The sequence below is a fragment of the Aspergillus novofumigatus genome (genome assembly GCF_002847465.1).
Source record: "Aspergillus novofumigatus IBT 16806 chromosome Unknown P174scaffold_11, whole genome shotgun sequence".
In the NCBI taxonomy this organism is placed as follows: Eukaryota; Fungi; Ascomycota; class Eurotiomycetes; order Eurotiales; family Aspergillaceae; genus Aspergillus; species Aspergillus novofumigatus.
In genome coordinates, this window is record NW_020194284.1 from 181,552 (window position 1) to 204,677 (window position 23,126).

Genomic DNA, 23,126 nt, shown 5'->3' on the forward strand with positions numbered 1-23,126 from the left:
CGTTCCCCTGGGCAGTAATCACAACTGTCGACGACATTTTGGGAGTCTCAAAAGATGCAAAATCGCGTACAGGAATAACAGCGTATTTCGACAATAAAGCAACCAATAAAGCCTACTTTATATACAGGCGCACCCCCAATAGTATATGTCCATTATCCATATATTGGGGACATGCACGTGATGAGACCGGCTTATGATGCTTATGTCCGTCCACTGCATTGTCTGGCGGACTCGGCCTGACTTCCATCCGACTCCGAAGGGTGCTGGGTTAGGAGACAGAAAAAGAAACAAAGAAGTCAGGCAATGGTGGCTGCAATGCCCTGATTGATTCATCGGTCAGGCATTCCTCCGTCGGGTAGAAGTTTCAGTCCTCCCCTGAGAATGGTCTTATCTCATAATGCAAGGCCTTCGGGCAGGTCTGCAGTTCGTGAAATAAACAACATCTCTAACTCCTAAGAGCTTACTGAATTTCAATCCTCTGCTCGATACCAACGACCTACAAACCGACATGAGTGGTTTATTCGGCCTTCTATTCACCAGGCTGACTCTCCCCGCTCCCTCGGTAATCCAGGGGAAGACTATCCTCATCACCGGTGCGAACACTGGCCTCGGTCGGGAAGCTGCCAGACATGCGCTCGCCCTGGGCGCCGATACGGTCATTTTGGGCGTTCGAACCCTGAGCAAGGGTGAAGATGCCAAAGCCAACATCGAAGCAAGCACCGGCTGCACCGACAAGGGAAAGGTTCTTGTATGGCCGATCGATCTCGAATCATTTGCTAGCGTCCAAGCCTTCGCAGCTCGAGTCCGCAAACACGTCATGGAGGGCGGCCGACTGGACATGGCTGTCATGAATGCTGGAATTGCGTCGGTCGCGTACGCTGTTACCCGCGATGGGTGGGAGAAAGGAATCCAGGTCAATGTTTTATCGACCGCGCTCCTCAGTCTGCAGCTTTTGCCGCTACTACTGCGAACAAAAGAGCGAGATCCATCAGCACAACCGCATCTGACCATTCTCACGAGCGATATCCACAAGTCAATCAAATTTCCCGAGCGCAATGAGCAGCATATTCTTGCCACCTTGAATGACGAGCAGCAGTGGAAGACATCCCAGGCTGCAGGCGGAGCTACCGAGCGCTACGGTGTCACTAAGCTCATGGATCTCTTCATCGCCATCGAAATAGCTCGACTTGTGCCTCGTGACGAGTCCGGAAACCCCCTTGTGATTGTCAATGCCGTGGCGCCGGGATTCTGCAAATCGGATCTCCTGACTAGGGAGAAGGCGCCGTGGATCCTGAAGCTGATCCAAGCTTTAATTGCTAGGACGGTGGAAGAGGGCAGCAAAACATTGCTGCATGCAGCAAGCCAGGGAGTGGAGACTCATGGGAAGTGGTTGGAGAATCAGGTTATCACAGAGTACGTCGTCCCATCCATTCCAAAAGCTGATAGTTCGCGCAGCTCATATGTGTTTTTAGCCCTGGCAGTATTGTCACAAGCCCCGAGGCGGCGGTCGTGAGAAAGAAGGTCTGGGCAGAGATCATTGCAGCCTTGCATGATGTTGATCCTGAGGTCCGAACTGAGTACTAAGCACTTAAGCTGGCGTGCTTCAGTTTCCGATAATCCAAGATTGTGAACCCCATTGTATTGTCTCCTATCTCGATTCAAACCAGCATTTTTTCGTCTTATTAACTACAGACCTTCTTCTAAATCTTTCCAATGAATTCGAGTAGACAATAATACGATAACGGCAAGCCTCTCAGGCATTGTTTCGATCTACCTATCTAAGATTCAAGGCATTGGTCGAGACTACCGTTTTTCCCAGTGGCCTTAGGGCCTTGCCGGTCAAACACTGGCGGCCGCAATGACAGTCTCATCCATAAGAGCTTTCCAGTCTGTCTCCTGAGGTGACCATCCAATAGACCGTAGACGAGCAGCTCTGCTACGACAGCTTGCCCCCATAGAAGGCCGGCGTAGGGATGGATCTCAGTTGCCTGAGGGACAGTCAACTCATCGATGGCATCGGTGTCCAGTTTACCAAGCTGCTGGAGCTTCGTCGCCACAGCCTGGGCCTGCTCTCTGAAGCTCACTTCTCCAGTTTGGACAAAGTAATACCCATCCTGTCCATACTCTATATCCGAAGAGCCACTGATAACCTTGCCCAGTGTGAAGACGATGGCGGAAGCGACATCCCGGACAGAGCACCAACTCCACACATTCTCGCCCTTCTCGACCACAAAACCTTTTCCACGTCCGAGGACTGTCTTAACGTATCCGTGGCCAAAGCTCTTCCTTTTCCATGGCCCCGAACCATTTCCCATGATTTGGCAAGAGCTCAGAATGATCGTTTTGACGCCCGTTTCTTCCGGGGCCCGCATGATGCTCTGGTCTAGCGCAGCGTGTTCCCGATCCGATCCAAAGGACACGATTTCCGCTTTGTCATCCGCATCGTTGTAGATGCGGGGTGCAGCGTGGCCCAGATTGAGGCTGGCTGGGTCAAGGAGACAGGTGATGCCGGAGACGTGGATCAACGTGCCCTTGTCCCGCTTACTGGCTAGCCCGGACAAAATGTTATGAATGCCCGATTCATTGTCCCCAGCAATGTCGATGACAATATCGGCTGCGTCTGCGGCGGCTGTCACAATGGCCTTCGAGGATATGTCACCCAGGATCGTCGTTACGGAGGGGTATGTCCATGTGATGGCGTCAGCCTGTTCTTTTGTTCTCACGAGAACAGAGTATTCTGCGGCTGGGAAAGCCTTTGATAGCAAGTCAAGAGTTGTACCACCGAGATATCCGGTTGCACCGGTGATGAAAACCTTCGATGCCTGCATTCTAGGAGTGCAGGAAGGAGAATGTGGAAGGTGATTAAATGTGGAGGTTGTTTTAGCTCTGCTCCGCGCAGCTGAGCTCCAGAAGATGGTGGCAGTGCTTCAACATTAAAAAAAGGCGTAAGCTCTATTTGAATTGAGAAAAATGATTCGGAAAAACAGGGATCGGAGGGCCGCACTTGGGATGTAATGCCGCACACTTGGCTTCGGGCAAGGAGATGCAAACCGGAGCTCCGATGTAGTCCGATTTAGAGATTCTCAGTTCTCGACATAAATGCTCAACCTTGTGTCATGATTCACTATTCAGATTAGCAACTTTGCATACTATTGAAAATGTCGTCCAAAGTCTACGCCGATATCTATGCCACTCCGGGTCCCTTTACTCAGTTCCCCGGAGCAGGTCTCCCCGATATCAAGCGCTTCATCACCACTCACAATTCTCAAGGTGAAGGGGTTTTTCTTCCTGCCGATAATGGCGACCATCAGGCCCTGATGGCAAACGGCCGTGGCTGCCAAAACATCCTTTACACAACCCATGGGGCAGCAGTCAATCTCAATGGCGAAGTCGATATCGCCTGGGCAAAGAACAATGCAGTGAGTTTCCTTTAGACACTTGAGGACTAGTAAAACCTTTTGCTAAGTGATCCTTTCTCAGCCGGGTCTTCACGTCCCTGGCGGTACGCTAGTGCGCATGATCGACTTCGCACCTGGCGTGGAGTCGCCCATGCACCGTGCCATGTCGTTGGACTATGGCACAGTTATTGAAGGCGAATTCGAGGTTGAGCTGGACAGTGGTGAGAAGCGTACTATGCGGCGAGGCGATGTCCTTGTTCAACGCGCCACGGCTCACAGATGGCGCAACCTGTCGCCCGATAAGCCTGGGCGTATGCTTTTTGTGCTGTTGGATTGCCAACCTATGGATCCCATTAACGGCAAGGAATTCAAGATTGAGCTAAATGAGCTTTCCCCCGATTTTGACGACAATCACTAGACGGATTTTTGACAGGACCTATATGTGCTCAGAGGGATCAAGGGCCGAGGCAGAAGGAGCATGAGCATGACCAGATGGGACCACCTTATAGAAGTGTATGTCTTGTATACTCTTAGTAGTAGAAAAGAGCTATTCTTCTGGAGAATATCTTCTCATTTTCGAGATCCCGAATCCTGATGCATCTTCTTTCTATGATATTGAACTGGGCTTGTTTTCCAAGTGCTCTGCGTTCTACTTCTTTTGCATCACAAGTCCACCAGATACATTGGGTGTTTATCTATAAATACCCAGGAATGTTGAGCTCGCTACTAGGTAGCGAGCTATGAGTGACGGTAAGGCGAGCAGGACTGCCTTCAAGCTTTGCAACATTGGAAGCGGAGCTAAAATCTGCGGCAACTTGTTACAAGGACCATTGAGAGGTAACCGCTGCACAAGCAATAGTAGTAGGGACATAATACTCTTATTGATGTAGGAGCTGTGATAGGGGAATATAATGTATCAGCGAAATCCCGACTTGCAGCAAACTAATCACAAATTTCGGGAATGATCAACGACCAAGGGCCCAAAATCCAAATGGGACACTGGAGTAACTTGGATCTTTGCTTGAAACAGTGATAATAGATCCCATAATGGAGTCTAGGTTTAATAAATACGTTTAATAAATACGTTCAGTACTGGCAGCCTTGATTCTCATCCCTTGCGCCGTAACGACGCCTAAGTGGCACGCTTTGTGACGCGTACCCACATATCCTTCTGCATAAAGAGAGTGAAATTGCTAGTTTTCCACGGAGATCCAGGGTATATGAGCTCAAAGTCGAATCTTCGAAGAAGCTTCAGGTTCGTTAGTCAGGGGGGGTTGACTTCTCGAGACGGATGCAACGCAAAACTAACCTCGACAAAGATCTTGTCTAACTCAACCATCACGATTGCTTTACCAAGACAGCCCCATCGGCCGGTGCCAAAAACCAGCTCCATTGTTCGCTCCATCTCATTTCGCTGCGTATCAGATGCTTCGATCCATCGCTCAGGCCGGAAAACATCAACGTCAGTTCCGAAGACCTCATGACGTTGGATTCCCCATCCGCAATGTCCAATACCAGTACCCCCGGAACAAAGCGACCTTTGATTGTCTCGCCGCCTGGGTTGACTACTTTGGTCAATAGACCAGTAATGGGCGGATGGATACGCAAGCCCTCTTTGATTACCGCTTGCACGTATGGCATTTGGCGAGACTCGGCGGATGTTATGGGGGACGAGATAGACCCATTTTTCTCTGCTTTCTGAATGTCTTGAACCAGAGTGTTATAGACTCGAGGGTTCGTCATGATATGTAACATGGTTGCGCGAACTGCGGTAGCCGTCGTATCGGATCCAGCCAGACTTCCAGAATGAGTGGCTTGTCACGTTGCGTATGATGGGGAAGAGGGAATATTTGAACATACATGGTAGTGAGAATCTCAGATTCAGCTTGACGCTGGTCGAGCCCGTTTCGGACGAAAGTTCCTAGCATGTCGTCTCGTACGACCTTTTTGGGACCGTAACGATCGCCGACAACCTTCTTCGCTATTCTATACCGTCGATCAGTTTGGATCCCATGAGCGGAATGCAAGAAATCGCGTCTCACCCCATGAGTTTACCTCGCCCAGCTTCGTCTTTGGGACTTGGCCCTATAAGGTTGACCAGTCCCGATCCAAAAACAAGATTTCCCAACGTGGGGGTCGACGAGCAGACCGTCGCGAGCGGTAATTCGCCTTGGATAATTTTCACAAAGTCATACATGTCTTTGTCTTCTGTAAGATACCCAAATGGCTCGCCAAGGGCAATACTGGTAATAACGTCCAGTGACCAATACTGAGCTGCCTGCGCCAAGTCAATCGGACGAACCTCATTAGCCGTGGAGATATACTTTCTCTCAATCAGGCTAACGAGAGAAGCGATTTCGGCATCAATCTTGATACCAAGATCACGATTTTCCCTTAGTGAATACTGTATAACATTTCCACACTTGTTAGCAGAATACTTCATATATATTTGACAAAGTGGAGTGGAGTGCAGTGCATACCCCGGATTGCATCTTAACTCGCAGCTTGTCATGCTTCTCTAGGCTAGTTTCCGAGAAGACACTATGCACATAAGGATCAACCTTCAAAGATGCATACCAAGAGGATTTCTGGTGCTTGTATTTCGCTGCACTCATGTAGCGAATTATCTCCGGGTCACTTGTCATGAGCCAGTTGGGCCCAATTCGAGTCAGGTCACCTTCAATATTATCAGCGCTGGACGATGTCGAATAAGAACACGGATCAGTATGTTGGATAGAACGGACCATATTTCTTATTGACTTCGTATAGTCGCATGTGCAGTTCCCCGGTCGTCGTGGTGCGAAAGAGCCAAGCCTCTGTCAGGCCAGCTAGCCATGGTCCCTTGAAAGCGCGAAGACGATACCATGATTGAAAGTAGGTATAGATTATACCGGCTATTGCAATTGCCGGAAGCCAAACGGGAAGAAGAGAGAGAATCTTTGGGCTGTTGGCCTCCATCATGATAATATGCAGGTTGAGGCTATCCGTCCTGGCCGAATTTGTTGGAAGGTACTGAACTGTACGAGAGACTACGACTGCTTTTTTACTCGGTCTGCGAGTACTCTAAAAATTCTTCTACTCGATTGATCCATCTCGTGACGGATGATCGGATCTTCATCTTGTCATCATTAATAGTCGGGTTGGTCCGCCCCGGAGCGGATATCCGAAGGGTCCGTTGGATAAGCAGAAGCCAATAAAGAACATTGTAGCGATGCTTGGTACTAGCGTAGTAACGATTAGTCGCATGAATGGAATTCAGCCAAAGATCTCAGGAACGCCTGTCTATCATCCGTGCTTCATCTGCAAGGTGGTTCCGCCATCGACAAGCCACCCGACCCCCGTCACATAGCTAGATTTCGGGCCACTCAGAAACAAGACCACATTGGACACCTCCTCGGGCCGAGCAAGGCGTCCGGCCGGAATACTGGCGGACAAAGCTAGACGTATTTCGGGATTGCCCGCAAAAGCCTTATCGATCATCGGGGTTTCCACCCACGACGGACAAACTGCATTGACCCGGATACCGTGAGGGGCATTGTCCAGAGCTTGCATGGGGTTAGCATCTCCATTACAGTCTGGGGGTCCGGGGAATTCGCACCAGCCGTCTTCGTAATCCCAAGCACCGCATGCTTCGCTGCAGTGTACTGGACAATTTCGGGGAAGGCAACAACCGAGTTTGCCGATGCCAGGTTGACAATGCTCCCCCGACCGACGCTACACGGCCCGGTCCGACCAGCCACGAGGCGCTCCTCTTGGTTCTTCATCGCTCGGCTAAGAGCACGGACGCACAGCATGGTACCTTTAACATTGACGGACATCAAATTGTCAAACTCCGCCATGCATGTTTCGGACACTGGTCGGGCCTGTTTGATTCCGAGCTGCAGGATGACATGCCATTAGCTCGAATCCTCCGGAGCGGAGCCCAAAAGGACGAGATATCCGTAGACCGACTCACTCCTGCGCTATTGACGCCATAGTCAATGCGGTTAAACTCTTTCAGTGTGGTATCCACCATGCGCTGGACGCTTTCTTCACTTGATACGTCCACCTGCACCGCAATAGCCCGATAAGCCGAGTTGGTAGCCTGGGCCTTGCTTTCTTCGGCAGCTTCCAGTGCCGCTGTGAGATTGATGTCCGCAAAGGCGACGCCTCTGGCTCCTTCACTAGCAAATGCCAAGGCACAGTCGCGTCCGATTCCGCTTCCTAGAGCCTGGGTTAATCCTGCTCTGATCTAGGAGTTCCTCATTCGGTACACACCCGCGCCAGTCACCAAGGCAAACCCATCAACGGACATTTTGGCTTGTCTGTTATTGCACTCCACTGCAGATCCAATAGTTCAAGCTTATAGAATACTGCGATTGATATACTCTGACGCCGTGGTCAGCTTTGCTGCATAGTAAGCACTTGCAACGCCCTTTGATGTTGCTTCACGGTCCTCCGCTTCGGAGCACCGGATATCCGTCCAGATGTCGTAAACCGGACTCGCTTGTCCCTTCTATGGCGGACTAATTGATGAATATTCTTTTTCTTTTTCTTTTTCTTTTTTTCTCACTTTTGCGTAGATGAATGACATTTAGGGTTTAGATAGCTTTCTTTCAATTGCTTCCCAGAACTACTCTTTACAGAAACATTTGGACCAAGGGAGCGTCTCCAATCAAGTTAGCTTCACTCCGCCGGACTGCAAATCAGCCAACTTTCCCAGATTAAACAAACGGCCAAAGAACCAGTCCTAAGTCACAAGTCACAATTAGCCCGGACATTTGAAATTAGTTGGGAGGTAAAAAAAATAGGGAGCCCACCCAAAATGTTCGCGGCAGAAAGGCATCGATGCACCGGATCAGGCCTGATGATGCACCAAACCAAAACCACGGTGCTGGTGACTTTTTTAATATCTCCTTTACCACTCCAGCTGCATACTGATCGGGGGTGATGCCATCTGGAATACCAGTAAGTCCATTACTACCATGGCAAAATGCGTCGGGCTCACCTGGCTTTCGGTAGAGATGTGCCTGGAAAGCGTCGTTCATCGGATAATAAACTGAATCTATTACACCACGTCATTGAGATGACCGCTTCTTTGGATAGAAAGATGGCAGTTCAAACTCACCTTCTGGTAGGGCTCTGCCATGGTCATTTTTGAGGATGTTGGTATGTACCTCCCCACTGATAATGTTCACGACGCGAACGCTGCATGGGTCAGTGTCACGCGGTGACGAGATGAAACTGGTGTCATACCCAAATGGACGCATCTCCACACGCAGTGTATTGCCATAGTGATGCAGAGCAGCCTTGCTGGCATTGTACGATGCCCCATATACATAAGGGCACACACCTCCGATGGAACCAATGTTGACAACAACGCCTTTTGCCTCGATCACAAAACGATGCATGTAGTGCACCATTCGCATGGGTCCGAAGACATTCACTTTGAACATTTTTTCGACTTCGGTCACCTCGGTGTCTGTCGCAGGCATGGTATAGCCTACAAAATGGTCAATAGGTAGGTTGAATCAATATCAATTTGCTCTACAATCTAGAAACTCACAGATTCCCCTGTAGAAAATGGTTAGATTGCCAATTAGACTCGAAAGATTTGGGATAGCACTCACGCATTATTAATAAGTATGTCCAACTTTCCCCCTGTGAGCTGCTGGACCGTTTTCTCGAGCTCCTCTACACTCTCATCCTTGGTGACATCAGTGCGGGTGACGTGCACGCCCTTCGAAATCAGATGTTCGTCTTCCTCATGGGGGAGAAGAGTCGCGATAACTTCAATATCTAGAGAAAAAACAGTAAGAACGATGATAGATGAGGGCCTAGGAAAATAATTGAATGGACTACTTGCGTTCTTCCCTCAATCTAGAAGCAAGGGCATGGCCAATTCCACCGCGTCCGCAGCTACAAAGGTCAGAAAAGAATTCAATTGTGCATACGGTTTTTGAGATTACCCTGTAATAAGTGCAAACTTTGAGGGCTGCATTTTGCTGTTGCAGAAGATAGGCAAAAATATGACAAGGGATTGGCCTTCCTATGACCACTGTTTATGAAGCTCAGCGTCCAAATATTAGGCAGAATAGATCTACCTTTGATGCCGGGGAAGTGATGGGTTGCAGCGGACGTTGGAATTCCTGTCGACGGATCGGACATGGATGGTTCCTATCAGACGGACATCCGACAGTTGCGTGCTAGGAAGACAGTCCGATGTAAGCCTCGCCTGACTGGACTAGACTCGGGGAAGCAGGCGGACTGCATGTTAGTATTTTGCAAACCATAGCTTGATATGCATCTCAGAATCGGACTAGGAGGCCAGGTGTATGTATCGCGCGTTTGATCGCTGTGAAAGATAAGCACTGGCAGCCGTCTATATAGATATATATAGAGACCCTTTGGAAGAGGAAGCTCAGATTGAACTGAGAGCCATCGAGTGAGATCTAAACCAAAGGTATCTGCGAAACATATCATACCATACGATCAATCATGTCGCCCTATATTCGAGGTGACAGTTCTTCTAGCACTAGTGGAGCATCGACCCCTCCTGCCCTGGTCCAAGTCGATGATGCCTCAAAGTGTGAACCGATTGCCATCATTGGCATGGGTATGTCTGTCCGTTTTAATTGTTGCTACCTTTGCTACCGGAGGAGATATCAGGTGAACCCGCCTGACCTCCGCTCCGGGAAATAGCACATACTTTCTCTCTCATTCCTCTCTTCTTTATACGCGCTCTTTTGGCCTAGCTGCCGGGATTCCCCTGCAGAAACTGATCCATTTACAGGTTGCCGACTTCCAGGTGGCATTGCATCGCCCCAAGATCTCTGGAACTTCCTGGTGGAAGGACGCTCCGGTCAGTGTGACGTCCCGCCGTCAAGGTGGAACATTGATGGATTCTACCACCCCAACAGCAACCGACCTGGAAGCATGAACACCAAAGGTGGATACTTCATTCAAGAGGACATTCGCCAGTTCGACAATGGTTTCTTTGGAATCAACAATCTGGAAGCGACATTCATGGATCCTCAGCAGCGTAAACTGCTAGAGGTCTGCTATGAATGTTTTGAGAGCGCCGGCGCTACACTGGAGGACATCTCCGCAGCTAACATTGGATGCTACGTTGGCAATTTCACTATTGATTATATTACCATGCAGGCGAAGGAGGCCGACTACTTCCATCGCTATAATGCTACTGGTATGGGAACGACCATTCTAGCCAACCGAATCAGTCATGTCTTCAACCTCACGGGACCCAGGTATGCATGCTATTAAGCTTGACCCTAAGGATATAAGGCTCTAACCATTTACTATAGTGTGGTTCTTGATACAGCTTGCTCTTCCTCTCTGTATGCTGTCCATATGGCCTGTGCTGCTATTGACGCAGGTGAATGCGACGCGGCTATCGCAGCTGGTGCAAACTTGGTCCAAGCGCCGGAGCAGCACCTCGGCACGATGAAGGCAGGTGTACTTTCCGGCACGTCAACATGTCACACATTCGACGCTTCGGCAGATGGGTATGGGCGTGCCGATGGAATCGGTGCTGTTTACCTCAAGAAGCTAAGCAAGGCACTTGAAGACAATGACCCTATTCGAGGCATCATCCGTGGATCAGCGGTCAATGCCAACGGAAAGACCAACGGAATCACCCTCCCCAGCTCTGACGGGCAAGAGGCTGTTATTCGCAAGGCCTACGCGAAGGCCGGTCTGGAATACAAATACAACGAGACAAGTTACGTCGAGTGCCACGGAACCGGAACCGCCGTGGGAGACCCTATCGAATTGGAAGCCGTGTCTCGAGTGTTCAAGAAGCGGCCAGTCCAAGCTCCTCTGCACGTTGGCTCTGTCAAGACAAACCTCGGCCATTCAGAGGCGGCGTCGGGATTCTCTAGCATTTTCAAAGTCGCAATGGCGCTGGAAAAGGGCGTTATCCCGCCCACTATTGGCGTCAAGAAGATCAATCCCAAGATTAAGGCACAGGAATGGGGAGTCAAAATCGTCACAGAATCGACCAAATGGCCAGCTGAGAACCTGTCCCTTGAGAAACCAACTCGCCGGGCCGGTGTTAACTCCTTTGGATACGGTGGTGCAAACAGTCATGCCATCTTGGAAGCCGTTGACAATTTCATCCCACCACCCAAGGGGCTCTCCTCCGAAACTCTGTCGAAGATGAAGTCAACCTTCATTCTTCCAGTTTCAGCCAATTCGGTCGCATCGCTTGAGGGTCAATTGAGCAATCTGTCCTCGCTAGATCTTGACAGTGTCAACGTTGTTGATTTGGCTTATACCCTCGGTGTCCGTCGGTCCAATCTTTCGTACAGAGCCTTCACGCTTGCCGGACAAAGCACTCTCCGGGAGAACCTGCGCTCGGAGAGCTTTGTCCTCCCCATTGAAGGAGCAAGCTACACCAAGCTTCCTTTCGCTTTTGTCTTCACGGGTCAAGGCGCCCAGTGGGCTCAGATGGGTAAAGAGCTCATTGAAGAAGTCCCTTCTTTCCGTAAGAGCTTGGTTGAACTGGACAATGCTCTGCAAAGGCTTCCTCACGCTCCAAACTGGACCCTAAGACAAGCTCTCTTGGACCCGAAGGAGACATCTCAGATCAACCATGTCACTCGTTCTCAACCTGTCTGTACAGCAATTCAAATCGCCTTTATCCAACTCTTGCGCAAGTGGGGTGTTGCGCCTGAGGCTGTTATTGGACACTCGTCAGGTGAGATTGCCGCTGCATATGCTGCTGGGCTTCTCAGTGCAACAGACGCAATTATCATAGCCTACTACCGTGGTTATGTGGTTGGAAATTCTCAACTTCCAACCAAGGGAGGCATGGTGGCTGCGGGTATCGGGAAGGACCAGGCGCAGATTGAGATTGATAGCTTGGATTTGTCGGATGCGATCAAAGTCGCCTGCATCAATTCTCCAGAGAACGTCACTATCAGTGGAGATGCCGATGGAATCGACAAGATTGTAGCTCATTTACAAGGGAAGGGCATTTTCGCCCGCAAGCTCAACACCAATGATCGTGCCTACCACTCTCATCACATGGCCCTACTCGGTCAACAGTACGAAGATATGCTTGTCGATAATCTGCCGCCTCCCCCGCCCTTTCCGCTGGAGAACAAGGTCCGATGGATTTCCTCTGTGACTGGCCAGGTGGTGACTGGAAAGGTCCAGCCTTCATATTGGAGAGCTAACCTCGAGTCGCCTGTCCGGTTCAGTGATGCGGTTGAGGGTCTCATCAAGGGAACCAAATACCATCTGATTGAACTCGGTCCCCACTCAGCTCTGGAGCTACCCATCAAGCAGACCATGACCAAGTTGAACATCAAACCTGGTAACTACAACTACTCGGCCGCTCTCATCAGAAACAAGAATGCCGTCACTTGTTTGTTGAATACAGTTGGTAATCTTTACTTACATGGCCATGCAATTGACTTCGCTCAGGTCAACTATGTGGAGACCTCTACAACTTCTTCAGCGCGGAATACTTCCAAGTATCCCGTGCACAAACAGGGCAAGGTCATTAAAGACCTACCACCGTACGCCTGGACATATGACACTCTTCTATGGAGTGAGGGCCGTGCGAGTACTGAGTACCGTGAGCGTAAGTACCCGCACCATGACCTTCTGGGCTCGCAGAAGCCGGGAGGTAATGGACTCCTCACAACGTGGAGGAATGTCCTCAAAGCCGAAGACAACCCTTGGCTTCTTGACCACAAACTCGAGGACACTGTTGTCTTTCCAGGAGCGGGCTACATTGCAATGGGCATTGAGGCCATCTGCCAAGTCACGGGAAGGAAATCGTCGGATCCCGGATCGATCGTTCTACGACAGTTCCAAATTCTCAAGGCCCTGCCACTCTCTGCAGACTCAAATGCTCCAGGCGTCGAGATCTTCACTCAGATCCATCCGATGGCTATCTCTGCTTTGTCAAACTCCAAGACCTGGTGGGAGTTCGAGATCACCAGCTACAAGGATGGCATCGCCACCACTCACGCAACCGGTAAACTCAGCGTTACCGACACGCAGGAGTTGGCCAAGCCCAGTCTTCTCCCGGAAAATATCGAACTTGAGGCTCTTGCCATTCGGAACTGGTACGGACAGTTCACCAAGGTTGGACTAAACTACGGTCCTCAATTTGCGGCTCTCGAAGAGATTCAAACTCCGAGAGCCAGGGTTGGCAAACATTGCCGCGCAAAGACCCAGCTTTTGCAGGGTGGTGGAGAGGGGAAGGAGACCCAATCGACATATTTGGTCCACCCCATCACCATTGATGTGATGCTGCAAGCTGGTATCATCGCCAGCACGGGAGGAATCATCAGGAATCTTCGAGCCAATGTGCCGGTATCCATTGAAGAGGCTTACTTCCAAGCTCCTTCTACTCCACCAAAGGATTCTGTCTATATCGATGCGGAGACGGATAGAATTGGCTTTGCTGCATACATGATCAACACTTGTCTTTATGATAGCAGCAACCGACCTTGCGTTGCATTGAAGAATGTTCGGGTGACTGGCTACCAAGGAGCCGCGCAGGTGACCGATGAACTGGAGCGGGAGCCAATGCTTCGACTCCTATGGAAGCCCGATGTAACGACTCTGTCCAGCGATGGGCTAGCCCAGTATCTCTCTTTTTACGAACAGGTAAGCAGGTTAGCCCCGAAACTCTTCGAAAGGGCTTAATATTCACATTGTTCTCCTAGACTGGCGTGGACCAATTTGCCGCCATGGTCGACATTATCTCCCACAAGAATCCCAGACTGCAGATTCTGGATGCCACCAACTCGGACGACCTTGCAGCAAAATTCTTGGATGTTCTTCGTGTAGATAACGCATTCAAAAGATTCCGGTCATACGCCAGGGGCCAATTTTCCGAAGAAGGCGAGCTTTCTTTGGAGATCGTGGACGGCAAGCAGCCTCTCGGTGAAGGCAAGCAGGTCAAGCCAAGTGGACAAGAGAAATACGACCTTGTCATTGCGGGGGGCACTCTTACTGACAGGCAATATTCCCATCTGGTGGGACTTGTGGCGTCCAGTGGCGTTATCCTGAAGCTGGCTTCCAACGTGTCCAAGCCCTTGGATAGGTTTGTGACTGTCAGTACAACCACAGCTACTGGAGAGAAGCTGGAGATGTCCACGTTGCCCTCTGATAAAAAGGGGGAACTTGGCTCACACGGCGTTCTGATCATTGAAGAGACAGCGCAAGAGTCATTCAACGATGCGCTAGCTCAGTATCTCTCGCGCGAGGTCGGCTTGGTGGTACAGCGCGTTCTTCTCCAAGACCTGACCGCCAGCATGATTACGCCCAAGACTCTTGTCATCTCTACCATTGAATTAACTCGGCCGTTTCTCTCAACCCTGACTGGAGAAGAGATGCAATATGTCAAGCTCGTCACAGACAACGCCCTCAGCCTTCTGTGGCTTACTGGCGGCGACAATATGGAAGGAACACGTCCGGACTTTGCCCTGATGTCGGGACTCTCCAGAGCGCTCATGCTGGAACAACCCTCTTTGCAGATTACGATGCTCGATCTTGATGTTGTGGAGCCATCACTGCAGACATTGCAAAACGTATCCACCGTTCTACGTGGATCTGTTGAATCAAGCAGCCCAGACTTTGAGTACGTCCAGAGAAACGGTCTTCTCCACATCAGCCGAATGCTGCCAGAGGAGGAGATGAACCGGGCTTTTCGCGACAAGCAGGGCCAAGTGCCGGCGCTCATCCCCTTGGGCGAGGCTATGCCAGCTCGATTGACCATTGGAACCGTTGGTCAGTTTGACACACTTGCATTTAGCCGTGAGGCGCCAGACTTTTCGCCTCTGAAGCCAGGTACTGTCGAAATTGAAGTGAAGTCTGTCGGATTGAACGCCAAGGTACGTACGAGATTTTCGTTATCTTCTTCTTCGCCCTATCCCCTGATTATCAGTAACTTATTACGTCCAGGACTTCTACGCCCTTGCTGGGAAGGTCAACACAAAAGAAGCCGTGTGTAAATTAGAGTGCAGTGGTATCGTGACCCGGGTGGCTGACAGTGGCATTGAGCGACTGGCGGTTGGTGACCGCGTCGTCGCAATGGGACCAGGTCACTTTTCGACACATGAGCGATTCCCAGAATGGGCGTGTCAAAAATTGCAAGATGATGAAGAACTCCACGTCATGACCACACTTCCCTTGGTCTTCTCCACTGCTATCTATGCTCTGCATCATCGCGCCCATATCAAGGAGGGAGAATCGGTGCTGATCCACTCGGCAGCGGGTGGCCTGGGCAATGCTGCCATTCAGATTGCGCAGCTGGCTAATGCGGAAATTTACGCCACCGTCAGCACTGAGGAGAAGAAAGACTATCTCGTAAAGACATTCAATCTGAAGCGGGAACACATTTTCCATTCTCGTGACTCCTCATTCCAACGGGCCATTCTCGCAGCTACTGGAGGCAGGGGTGTGGATATCGTACTCAACTCTCTCACCGGTGATCTTCTTCACGATAGCTGGAGGGTCTGTGCTCCGTGGGGTCGATTCATTGAGGTTGGAAAGCAGGATATCGTCGATGCAGGAAAGTTGGACATGGAGATGTTCCGACGCAATGTCACCTTCTCTGCCTTCGATCTCAGTGAGCTTTCCGATGAGAATCAGCCAAAGCTGAACCGTATCGCTGCAAGGTTTGTCTTCTCAAGCAATATTCATAATCTTCTTTCTAACAATATACGATAGCCTGCTCGCCGAAACTCTGTCCCTCTATCGGCAGAAGATGATCAAGGCCATCGAGCCGTTGAAGGTCTTTGATGTCTCTGAGATCACGCAGGCGTACCGTTTCTTTGGACTGGGCAACCGCATTGGCAAAATTGCTATTTCTCTGGAGAACGCGAACACGCTGATCCCGGTAAGCTGACACGAAGCCACTCAACCCCTTTCAGCATGAGGACTGACAGTATAGACTCTACCCACAAAACATGATGCGACCTTCAGTCCAAACAAGACCTTTCTCATGATTGGTTGTCTCGGTGGGCTGGGTCGCAGTATTTCAAAATGGATGGTTAAGCGTGGCGCCAGGAAATTCGTCTTCGTCGGTCGAACTGGAACGGACCGAAAGGCCGCCCGACAACTCGTAGAAGATTTGGAGGCAGAAGGGGCATACGTTACAGTTGTTCGTGGAGATGTCAGCAACTTGGCCGATGTGCAGGCAGCTGTCGCTGCTATCAAGGGACCTGTCGGAGGTGTAATTCAAGCCGCAATGGGACTCAACGTTGGTCATCCAGTTTACCTTTCTGTCTTCAAGAATACTAACTCGTCACAGGAAGCGCTTTGGACTACGATGCCTGTGGAGTACTGGCACACCGGAATCGACCCCAAGCTCATCGGCTCGTGGAACCTCTACAATGCTCTACAGGGTAGAACAGACGACCTTGACTTCTTCTTGATGACCAGCTCCGTGTCCGGCAGTGTTGGAACAGCCACAGAGGGAAACTACTGCGCAGCCAACTATTTCCTGGATGTCTTTGCTCGTTTCCTACGAAGCAAGGGTCTACCGGGCATCTCGATCGGCCTGGGCATGATTTCGGAGGTAGGATATTTGCATGAGAACCCAGAGATCGAAGCCCTTCTTCTACGAAAGGGTATTCAGGCCATTAATGAGGACGAGTTGCTGCAAATCATTGACATCGCCCTCTGCAACAAGGACAGCACACCATACGATACTATGGCATCCTGCCACGTGCTGACTGGTCTGGAGCCTTTGGGTCTTAAGCTTCTTCAGAAGGCTGGATTCAGCGGTACCAACCCGACTCTAAACGATCCCCGCGCCAGCGTTCTTGCTGCTGTTCTCGACAGTGACAGCGACAAGGATCTGAAGAATGGATCCGGCATGCCGGCTGAGCTGGCCGCAGCCCTGGAGAATGGCCATGAAGGACAGTCTGTTGCTGAGGCTATCGTCCACCTTATCGTGAAGCGCTTTTCCAATCTCGTTCTCCAACAGGTTGACAAGATTGACCCTTCCAAGTCCTTGTCTAAGTTCGGAATGGACAGTATGCTGGCAGCCGAATTCCGGACCTGGTTCTACCAGGCTTTCAAGGTTGATGTTCCTTTCCTTACCCTGTTATCGGACGAAACTACTCTCAAATCACTGGGCAATCTTGTCCATGTAGCGATTACCGAGAGTCCGAATTAGCTAGCTGGTTTGGAGAGGATTGTTTTCTTGCCTCGAACATTGTTCATGCATTTATATAGGTACCGAATTCAATAAAATTTTTTGCTTGAAATGTTAGGACTTGCTTATTTCTCTGTTTCAAGCTGTATTTCAAAGTAGATCAAATCAATCTTGGTACCTGACACCGTCTAGGTGGTGCTTAATTTCTGCAATTCAAATTTCGTCACTTTGTAGCAACCCAGCTGTAGCTGTGCCAATAGTTAATAGGTAATACACACATCAGTCATCTGTAGTCACTGATCTTAGAACAGAATATAGGAGTAAGTACATATATATTAAGTAATCCCTATTAATTAGACTAGTGCTTCACATATCCAGTATCTAAGGCCATTCTTTTCAGCTACATTAACTACATAATATTTATGACAACGGTGCATAGTCACAAACATATGAAAAATTGTTAACCCTATCAACATACTCATTGGCCAGACAGAGCTCATGCCGCTTGATGGTATTTGGGTAAAACTTTGGGATGCATGACATCTCAGTAAAGTCATAAGACATTTCATCATGATACATTCGGATAACTAGGTCAGCAGGCCTCCAAGGATCAATAATACTCTACAGGAAGATCAGTTAAAATTGCAATGCCATTAGGGAGCAGGAGTCTTACTGTGGAGCCTCTTGTACGTACCAGTATTGCGTGCTGCCAAGTATGTCAGGAGATGAGGTTGTGCTTGGCACTCCGGCACAAAAGAATCAGCCTGCGCAAATTAAAATTAAGCTTTGGCCATTGGCATCTAGGCACTGGGAGTATCTATCTTCACACCAAGCATAGCTTGGGTCATTCCTATGCCAAGGATGAATGTTCAATTTAATTAAATGGCATGTTTCTTCACACATGAACCCTTACTTATTATCTGCAAAGGCTTAGGTCTTTCTGGGAGTGGCCTAGACCATTGCACTTGCGATGGACTCAATACAATGGTCGAAACACTCTTGAAATACCATAAGATGTGCAGAGGTCATTTGCACTTACGCAGCTGATGGAAGGAGATTTTGAATTCCTGGGACCTGTCATCACAAGCTTTGATTACATGCTCTTGAGGCATATACAAGAGGCATTGTTCAGAAAACATTCTAATTTAACAACCAAATATGATTACCTTTAAAATTTGTTTATATTCTCAAGCCTAAAAGAATGTATATGTTAATTAACTTAGCAGGTTCCATCTCTGTAAGCTCTAGTTTCACTTGACACACTAAACCCATATCAACTTCTATGCTGTTAGTAAAGCCATTATGGCGTCTACTAAACTCTCAAAAGACTGCCAAGATTCTTCTCTGTGAGTTTAAGTAAGGATCATATGATTATAGTTTAGAAGCAGTATTCCTAATCAAAGAAAGTTGTCCGCTCTCCTAACCTTCCATCACTCTCTAATAATTTTGGTGGAGTGTTTCTTCTCGGCTAATATGACAAGGAGGCAAATTACTGACATTAAATGAACATGAACTAACTGGACTTTGTGCAAACACAATTCAAAAAGCTTTTGGACACTGTATTCCGAGCCCAACTCCTTCTGACAGTTTGTTATAGCTCATTCTTCTTCTCGGGGAATGGGTATCCAACAAGCTTCCACGCCTCTCTGACCTTATCGACATGCGCTCCAGCATTTTCAATAGTAAGGTCTGCAAAATCTTTGAACGTAGCACGTTTGTGGCGAAGCTTACCACTAGTCAGAGCGCGGTACCAGATGGGACCAGGACCTTCCCAAGCATAACCGCCAATCATAGTAGCAGCAAGGCAAAAAGCTCTATTTGGGATGCCGGAGTTGATGTGGACACCGCCTGCATCCTCATCCTCACCAAGTCTCTTAAAATCCTTCCAGTGCGCGGGCTGAGGATCTTTTCCCACTTTAGCATCGTCGTAAGCTGTTCCAGGATTTTTCATGTCACGGAGAGCCCGGCCATTGACACTATGAGCCCAGAGTCCCTCCCCAATAAGCCAGTTCGCTTGGTCAACAGTCTGAGGAGACTTTGGATCTTCGCCCCATTGTTTAATCATAATACCAAAGACATCAGCAAGGGACTCATTGAGGGCGCCACTCTGGAATTTGTATTCAAGTGGGCTCATATACTGCACCACGCCATGAGTGAACTCATGGCCAATGACATCGAGTTCATCTGTGAAGCCATCAAAGATTATTCCATCTCCATCACCGAAGACTAACACGCTGCCGTCCCAGAAGGCGTTGTAGAGGTCCCCAGCATGCACAAAGGCCTCGAGCTTCATGCCCTTGTTATTAATTGAGTTTCGCTGAAAGAAATGGAAATAGAAGTTGTAAATCTTCTCAAGGCCAACATAGCACTCATTTGCGTTATTAGTCGGATCTTCCTCCTCGGTGAGAAGTTCACCACCTTCCTTAAGCAAAATCTTGTCGCGTGGAGGCGGATCATCACGGGAATTTTGCGCATTGTACACTGTACGGTTTAGTTGACGTACAGGCCCTGCTACTGTTCGATGTTTAGCACTATGTGCAAGTGTGTGGTGGGCCGCCTCGCGTTGTTGCTCTGTCCTGGCATTTCGAGCAATTGATTCTAGGATATAAGGTGGGATAATACCTTGGGGGGTTTGTTGCTGCTGAGCGCCTGTAATACTCTGCCCGTGACGAATACGAATATCCTGAAGTTGCTTGGTTTTTTCAATGGTGGATTGGCACCGATTAATGACATGCTGTGGTGCCAGTCTGTTTTCAACAATGTTCAGCAATACATATTCCGGAATAATGCTGCATAAAGGAGCCATATTCATGTCCTGGTAAAGTATGTTAAGCAGATATCTCTCACTAAGCTTGAAGAATTGAGCGGCAAGACCTTAATTGTATGTCACTTCAAATATTTCCGGACGCTCGATCTGAAATATCTCTGCAAAAAGAGACCATTTCTTTTATATAGCATAATAAAAATAAAGATATCCCATGGTATGACCACCTGAGCCTTTCTCCCTTCGAGTCATTGTCGAGTCATCCTATGTCAAATGATCTTGATAAACCAAATAGCTCTTCATCAAAGCTTGGTCGCATGCTATTCTCTGACAAGACTGTTCTAGATTTCGTACTTTGCGATGTATATACCTGACATGCCACCTCTTTCCTCACTGTTTCACACCAAGGGACCCATTAATCTATACATGGGCTTGTGCATGTTTAGCGTAGTCAGAGATGGCAAGACTTCTATCCAGAATTATATGGCCTTTAGTTGACAGTTCTTAGTACTGCCGCAAAACTGATGGTTTTTTAGCTTAGCTTGCAGGGATTAGCAACCATTTTCATATGATAAAGGCAAACATTGCGGATTGCATTATCTTCTAGTTCTTTTAATTAACTACAGTTCAGCTACAGTTACTCTCGGTATCAGAGGACAAGATTAGTAGGGGTTATTCTCTATCGGTGGCTACTTAAATTTAGTTATATTTAAGGTTAAGCTGTTTGTGTCAAGTGACGGTAGGATAATCATGGGTTCAGATGAGAGCTGGTAGGAGTTTAATCATAACTACGTTGTCCAAAGCTCACATTGGCTGCGTGTCACCATCATGCCATGTGTGTTAAATAACTATGGTCCGTGTGTGTGTTTCCACTCTTGGCGGGAGAGCTCCACCTGTTCCAAGGATTTAAGACAATCTAGGTATCCAGGCCCTTTCAAGCCGAACTACAATTCTAGCACAGAGATAACCAGTTGAGTAAAAGTGTGCCTCTATGTTTCCCTTCAACTAAGGAGGGGCATGGTTTGTGAGCAAATATGTTCATACAAAATTCATCCTTTGAGAATTCACTTTATGTGTTAGCAGTTATGGCCACCATACATCTCATAATTGAAGCTGCTTTTAATCTTCCGCGTTCAGGGACCTAAGTTTCCTGGATCTTACAACGATCCTGCAACCATCAGAGAATCCGGTAGAGGAAAGAGTTACTACAAATTATAGTAATCAAGATGGATACATCACAGCATACACTAGAACACCTTGTTGACAAGCCCAACCACGTCAAGTGGTCGTGTGTTAATTCATTGAAATATCCTTGCTTGCGAAATTGTACCATAGTCATAAATGAAATTAACTTTCTATTCTGCTCTGGATCTTCAGCTACTTTGCTGTTATATTTCTGCGGCCAGGGCGTATCAATCCATGATCCCCAGGGCATAAGAGCAGGACATGGAGCACATATATTGACCTTCCTGTAGAACATGATAGGCAGGAGTCACTGTTAAGTATATATCCAATCTGGGTATGACTCCGTTCAGGAGTGTTTATCCTGTTGAGTAGATATCTATCCTTACAGGGAGTCACTGATATGGGCAAGCAAGGCTAAGAATCAGCATCTTTGGACTTCAGGCGGCGGAAATTAAAGAGACAACAGAATTCTTGCTGAAGCATGAATGTATTCTAGGTCTTCCTAGGCACAAGGTGATCACAAGCTCACTCTCATACATTATGGACCTTGGACGGGTGCCATAAAAGTTAGAGAAGAAGTAGTACTAAACACATTCCAGGATGGAAGAGCTCACAGCACTGTATATCTCAACAGGACTATCCTAAGTTCACACTTCAGTACCAGTGAGGATATTTACCCTTCTTGGACCTATATATATATATATATATATAGTCCCTCCATTATTATTTGCCTGAAACATCATGGCAGTTTGACAGACAGTCTTAAAATCAAAGGATGTAATTAGAACCCCCAACTCCCACAACTGAAACCTTTCCCTAAATTGTCCCTAAGCTTTCCCGCACTAGGGTTAACAGTAGTACTAGATCCAGGCTTCTTTATCAACCCCTGCAAAAGTGATCGATGTAGGACGAATGTGGCAAAAGTTAGGCAACAGTGATGACAGATAAAGGATTGGTCCGCCATTTGATTTAATTAGCTGCCTTAATGGGTTGTCTAAGAGAGCTACATATTTTAGATTATACTATAAATTAGTTCATCCAGCAACTGGATGGATTTAGATACTGTGCTTATAGATCGCAGACAGAAATAGTGTGGGGGAATCCTGATTACTTGGCAGTGTATGATCTATAGTAATAGCATGCAATCACATATCACGGTTTTTCTTAAGGGGGGGACTTCTCTTATCCGGGTTATTTTCTGGTTATTCTATGAGAATAGGTCTAGCCTCAACGAGCAAGTTTATTATGATCACAACTGACTGTAGGACACAAAAGCTCTTTTAATCGAAACTAGCCAACAAAAGCTTAGGCTAGCTTGATGGTGGATAGCACAAACTTGTAATTTTCATCTTAGTTCGCCAGCCTTCCAGTCCTTGGTCAATTCAATATCCACAGTCAGCGCACAATATAGCGCCTTAATACTAATTACATAGAGCTGCTGATAAGCCTGATGTATTGTATTTCTTGGCTACCAGAATTCTGAGAACTGTTAGCTTTTACAGGGATCAGCAGGTATGTGGCTGCTTACTGCGTTGATTAGCTCCTAACACAGTCTATACCACTAACCGGCTCTCAGTATGTCTGGGGCAATTTCCTGGGAATATCTCACTACATGCATGAGAGTCCAGGAAATAGTCCTGTTTGCTTATCCCTACTA

At 48.3% G+C, this 23,126-nt stretch overlaps 8 protein-coding genes across 8 annotated transcripts; 3 read left to right on the forward strand and 5 right to left on the reverse strand.

The window, feature by feature from the left end:
• Nucleotides 1-246: 246 nt before the first annotated feature.
• On the forward strand, nucleotides 247-1,745 carry P174DRAFT_446023 (putative short-chain dehydrogenase). Its single transcript, XM_024828476.1, has 2 exons — nucleotides 247-1,413; nucleotides 1,473-1,745. Exons 1-2 carry the CDS (start codon nucleotides 509-511, stop codon nucleotides 1,582-1,584), a joined length of 1,017 nt encoding a protein of 338 aa, XP_024677492.1. The 5' UTR covers nucleotides 247-508; the 3' UTR covers nucleotides 1,585-1,745.
• P174DRAFT_516140 (NAD(P)-binding protein) lies at nucleotides 1,686-2,828 on the reverse strand (the record flags this gene model as incomplete). The annotated part of the gene is made up of 2 exons (XM_024832289.1): nucleotides 1,686-1,896; nucleotides 1,941-2,828. The coding sequence occupies 2 exons, from the start codon at nucleotides 2,826-2,828 to the stop codon at nucleotides 1,840-1,842; spliced, it is 945 nt and encodes a 314-aa protein (XP_024677493.1). The 3' UTR covers nucleotides 1,686-1,839.
• Nucleotides 2,829-3,146: 318 nt separating this feature from the next.
• Nucleotides 3,147-3,935, forward strand: P174DRAFT_507770 (cupin domain-containing protein). Its single transcript, XM_024831406.1, has 2 exons — nucleotides 3,147-3,419; nucleotides 3,481-3,935. Exons 1-2 carry the CDS (start codon nucleotides 3,159-3,161, stop codon nucleotides 3,814-3,816), a joined length of 597 nt encoding a protein of 198 aa, XP_024677494.1. The 5' UTR covers nucleotides 3,147-3,158; the 3' UTR covers nucleotides 3,817-3,935.
• Nucleotides 3,936-4,349: 414 nt separating this feature from the next.
• Nucleotides 4,350-6,391, reverse strand: P174DRAFT_455153 (cytochrome P450). Its single transcript, XM_024829293.1, has 7 exons — nucleotides 6,143-6,391; nucleotides 5,879-6,075; nucleotides 5,441-5,802; nucleotides 5,259-5,384; nucleotides 4,920-5,196; nucleotides 4,708-4,875; nucleotides 4,350-4,647 (listed from the first exon to the last, which is right to left on the reverse strand). The coding sequence occupies exons 1-7, from the start codon at nucleotides 6,357-6,359 to the stop codon at nucleotides 4,531-4,533; spliced, it is 1,464 nt and encodes a 487-aa protein (XP_024677495.1). The 5' UTR covers nucleotides 6,360-6,391; the 3' UTR covers nucleotides 4,350-4,530.
• Nucleotides 6,392-6,683: 292 nt separating this feature from the next.
• P174DRAFT_455154 (SDR family NAD(P)-dependent oxidoreductase) lies at nucleotides 6,684-7,692 on the reverse strand (the record flags this gene model as incomplete). Its single annotated transcript, XM_024829294.1, has 4 exons — nucleotides 6,684-6,943; nucleotides 6,997-7,276; nucleotides 7,354-7,601; nucleotides 7,656-7,692. The coding sequence occupies 4 exons, from the start codon at nucleotides 7,690-7,692 to the stop codon at nucleotides 6,684-6,686; spliced, it is 825 nt and encodes a 274-aa protein (XP_024677496.1).
• A 360-nt stretch (nucleotides 7,693-8,052) lies between these two features.
• P174DRAFT_425459 (short chain dehydrogenase) lies at nucleotides 8,053-9,545 on the reverse strand (the record flags this gene model as incomplete). The annotated part of the gene is made up of 8 exons (XM_024825287.1): nucleotides 8,053-8,127; nucleotides 8,198-8,334; nucleotides 8,386-8,442; nucleotides 8,506-8,585; nucleotides 8,634-8,880; nucleotides 8,944-8,951; nucleotides 9,008-9,176; nucleotides 9,482-9,545. The coding sequence occupies 8 exons, from the start codon at nucleotides 9,543-9,545 to the stop codon at nucleotides 8,053-8,055; spliced, it is 837 nt and encodes a 278-aa protein (XP_024677497.1).
• Nucleotides 9,546-9,875: 330 nt separating this feature from the next.
• Nucleotides 9,876-17,541, forward strand: P174DRAFT_435620 (type I polyketide synthase; the record flags this gene model as incomplete). The annotated part of the gene is made up of 7 exons (XM_024825947.1): nucleotides 9,876-9,993; nucleotides 10,171-10,642; nucleotides 10,700-14,021; nucleotides 14,081-15,250; nucleotides 15,321-16,036; nucleotides 16,089-16,257; nucleotides 16,312-17,541. 7 exons carry the CDS (start codon nucleotides 9,876-9,878, stop codon nucleotides 17,539-17,541), a joined length of 7,197 nt encoding a protein of 2,398 aa, XP_024677498.1.
• Nucleotides 17,542-19,111: 1,570 nt separating this feature from the next.
• P174DRAFT_464642 (thermolysin metallopeptidase) lies at nucleotides 19,112-20,332 on the reverse strand (the record flags this gene model as incomplete). Its single annotated transcript, XM_024830425.1, has 1 exon — nucleotides 19,112-20,332. One exon carries the CDS (start codon nucleotides 20,330-20,332, stop codon nucleotides 19,112-19,114), a length of 1,221 nt encoding a protein of 406 aa, XP_024677499.1.
• Between the last annotated feature and the right edge of the window lie 2,794 nt (nucleotides 20,333-23,126).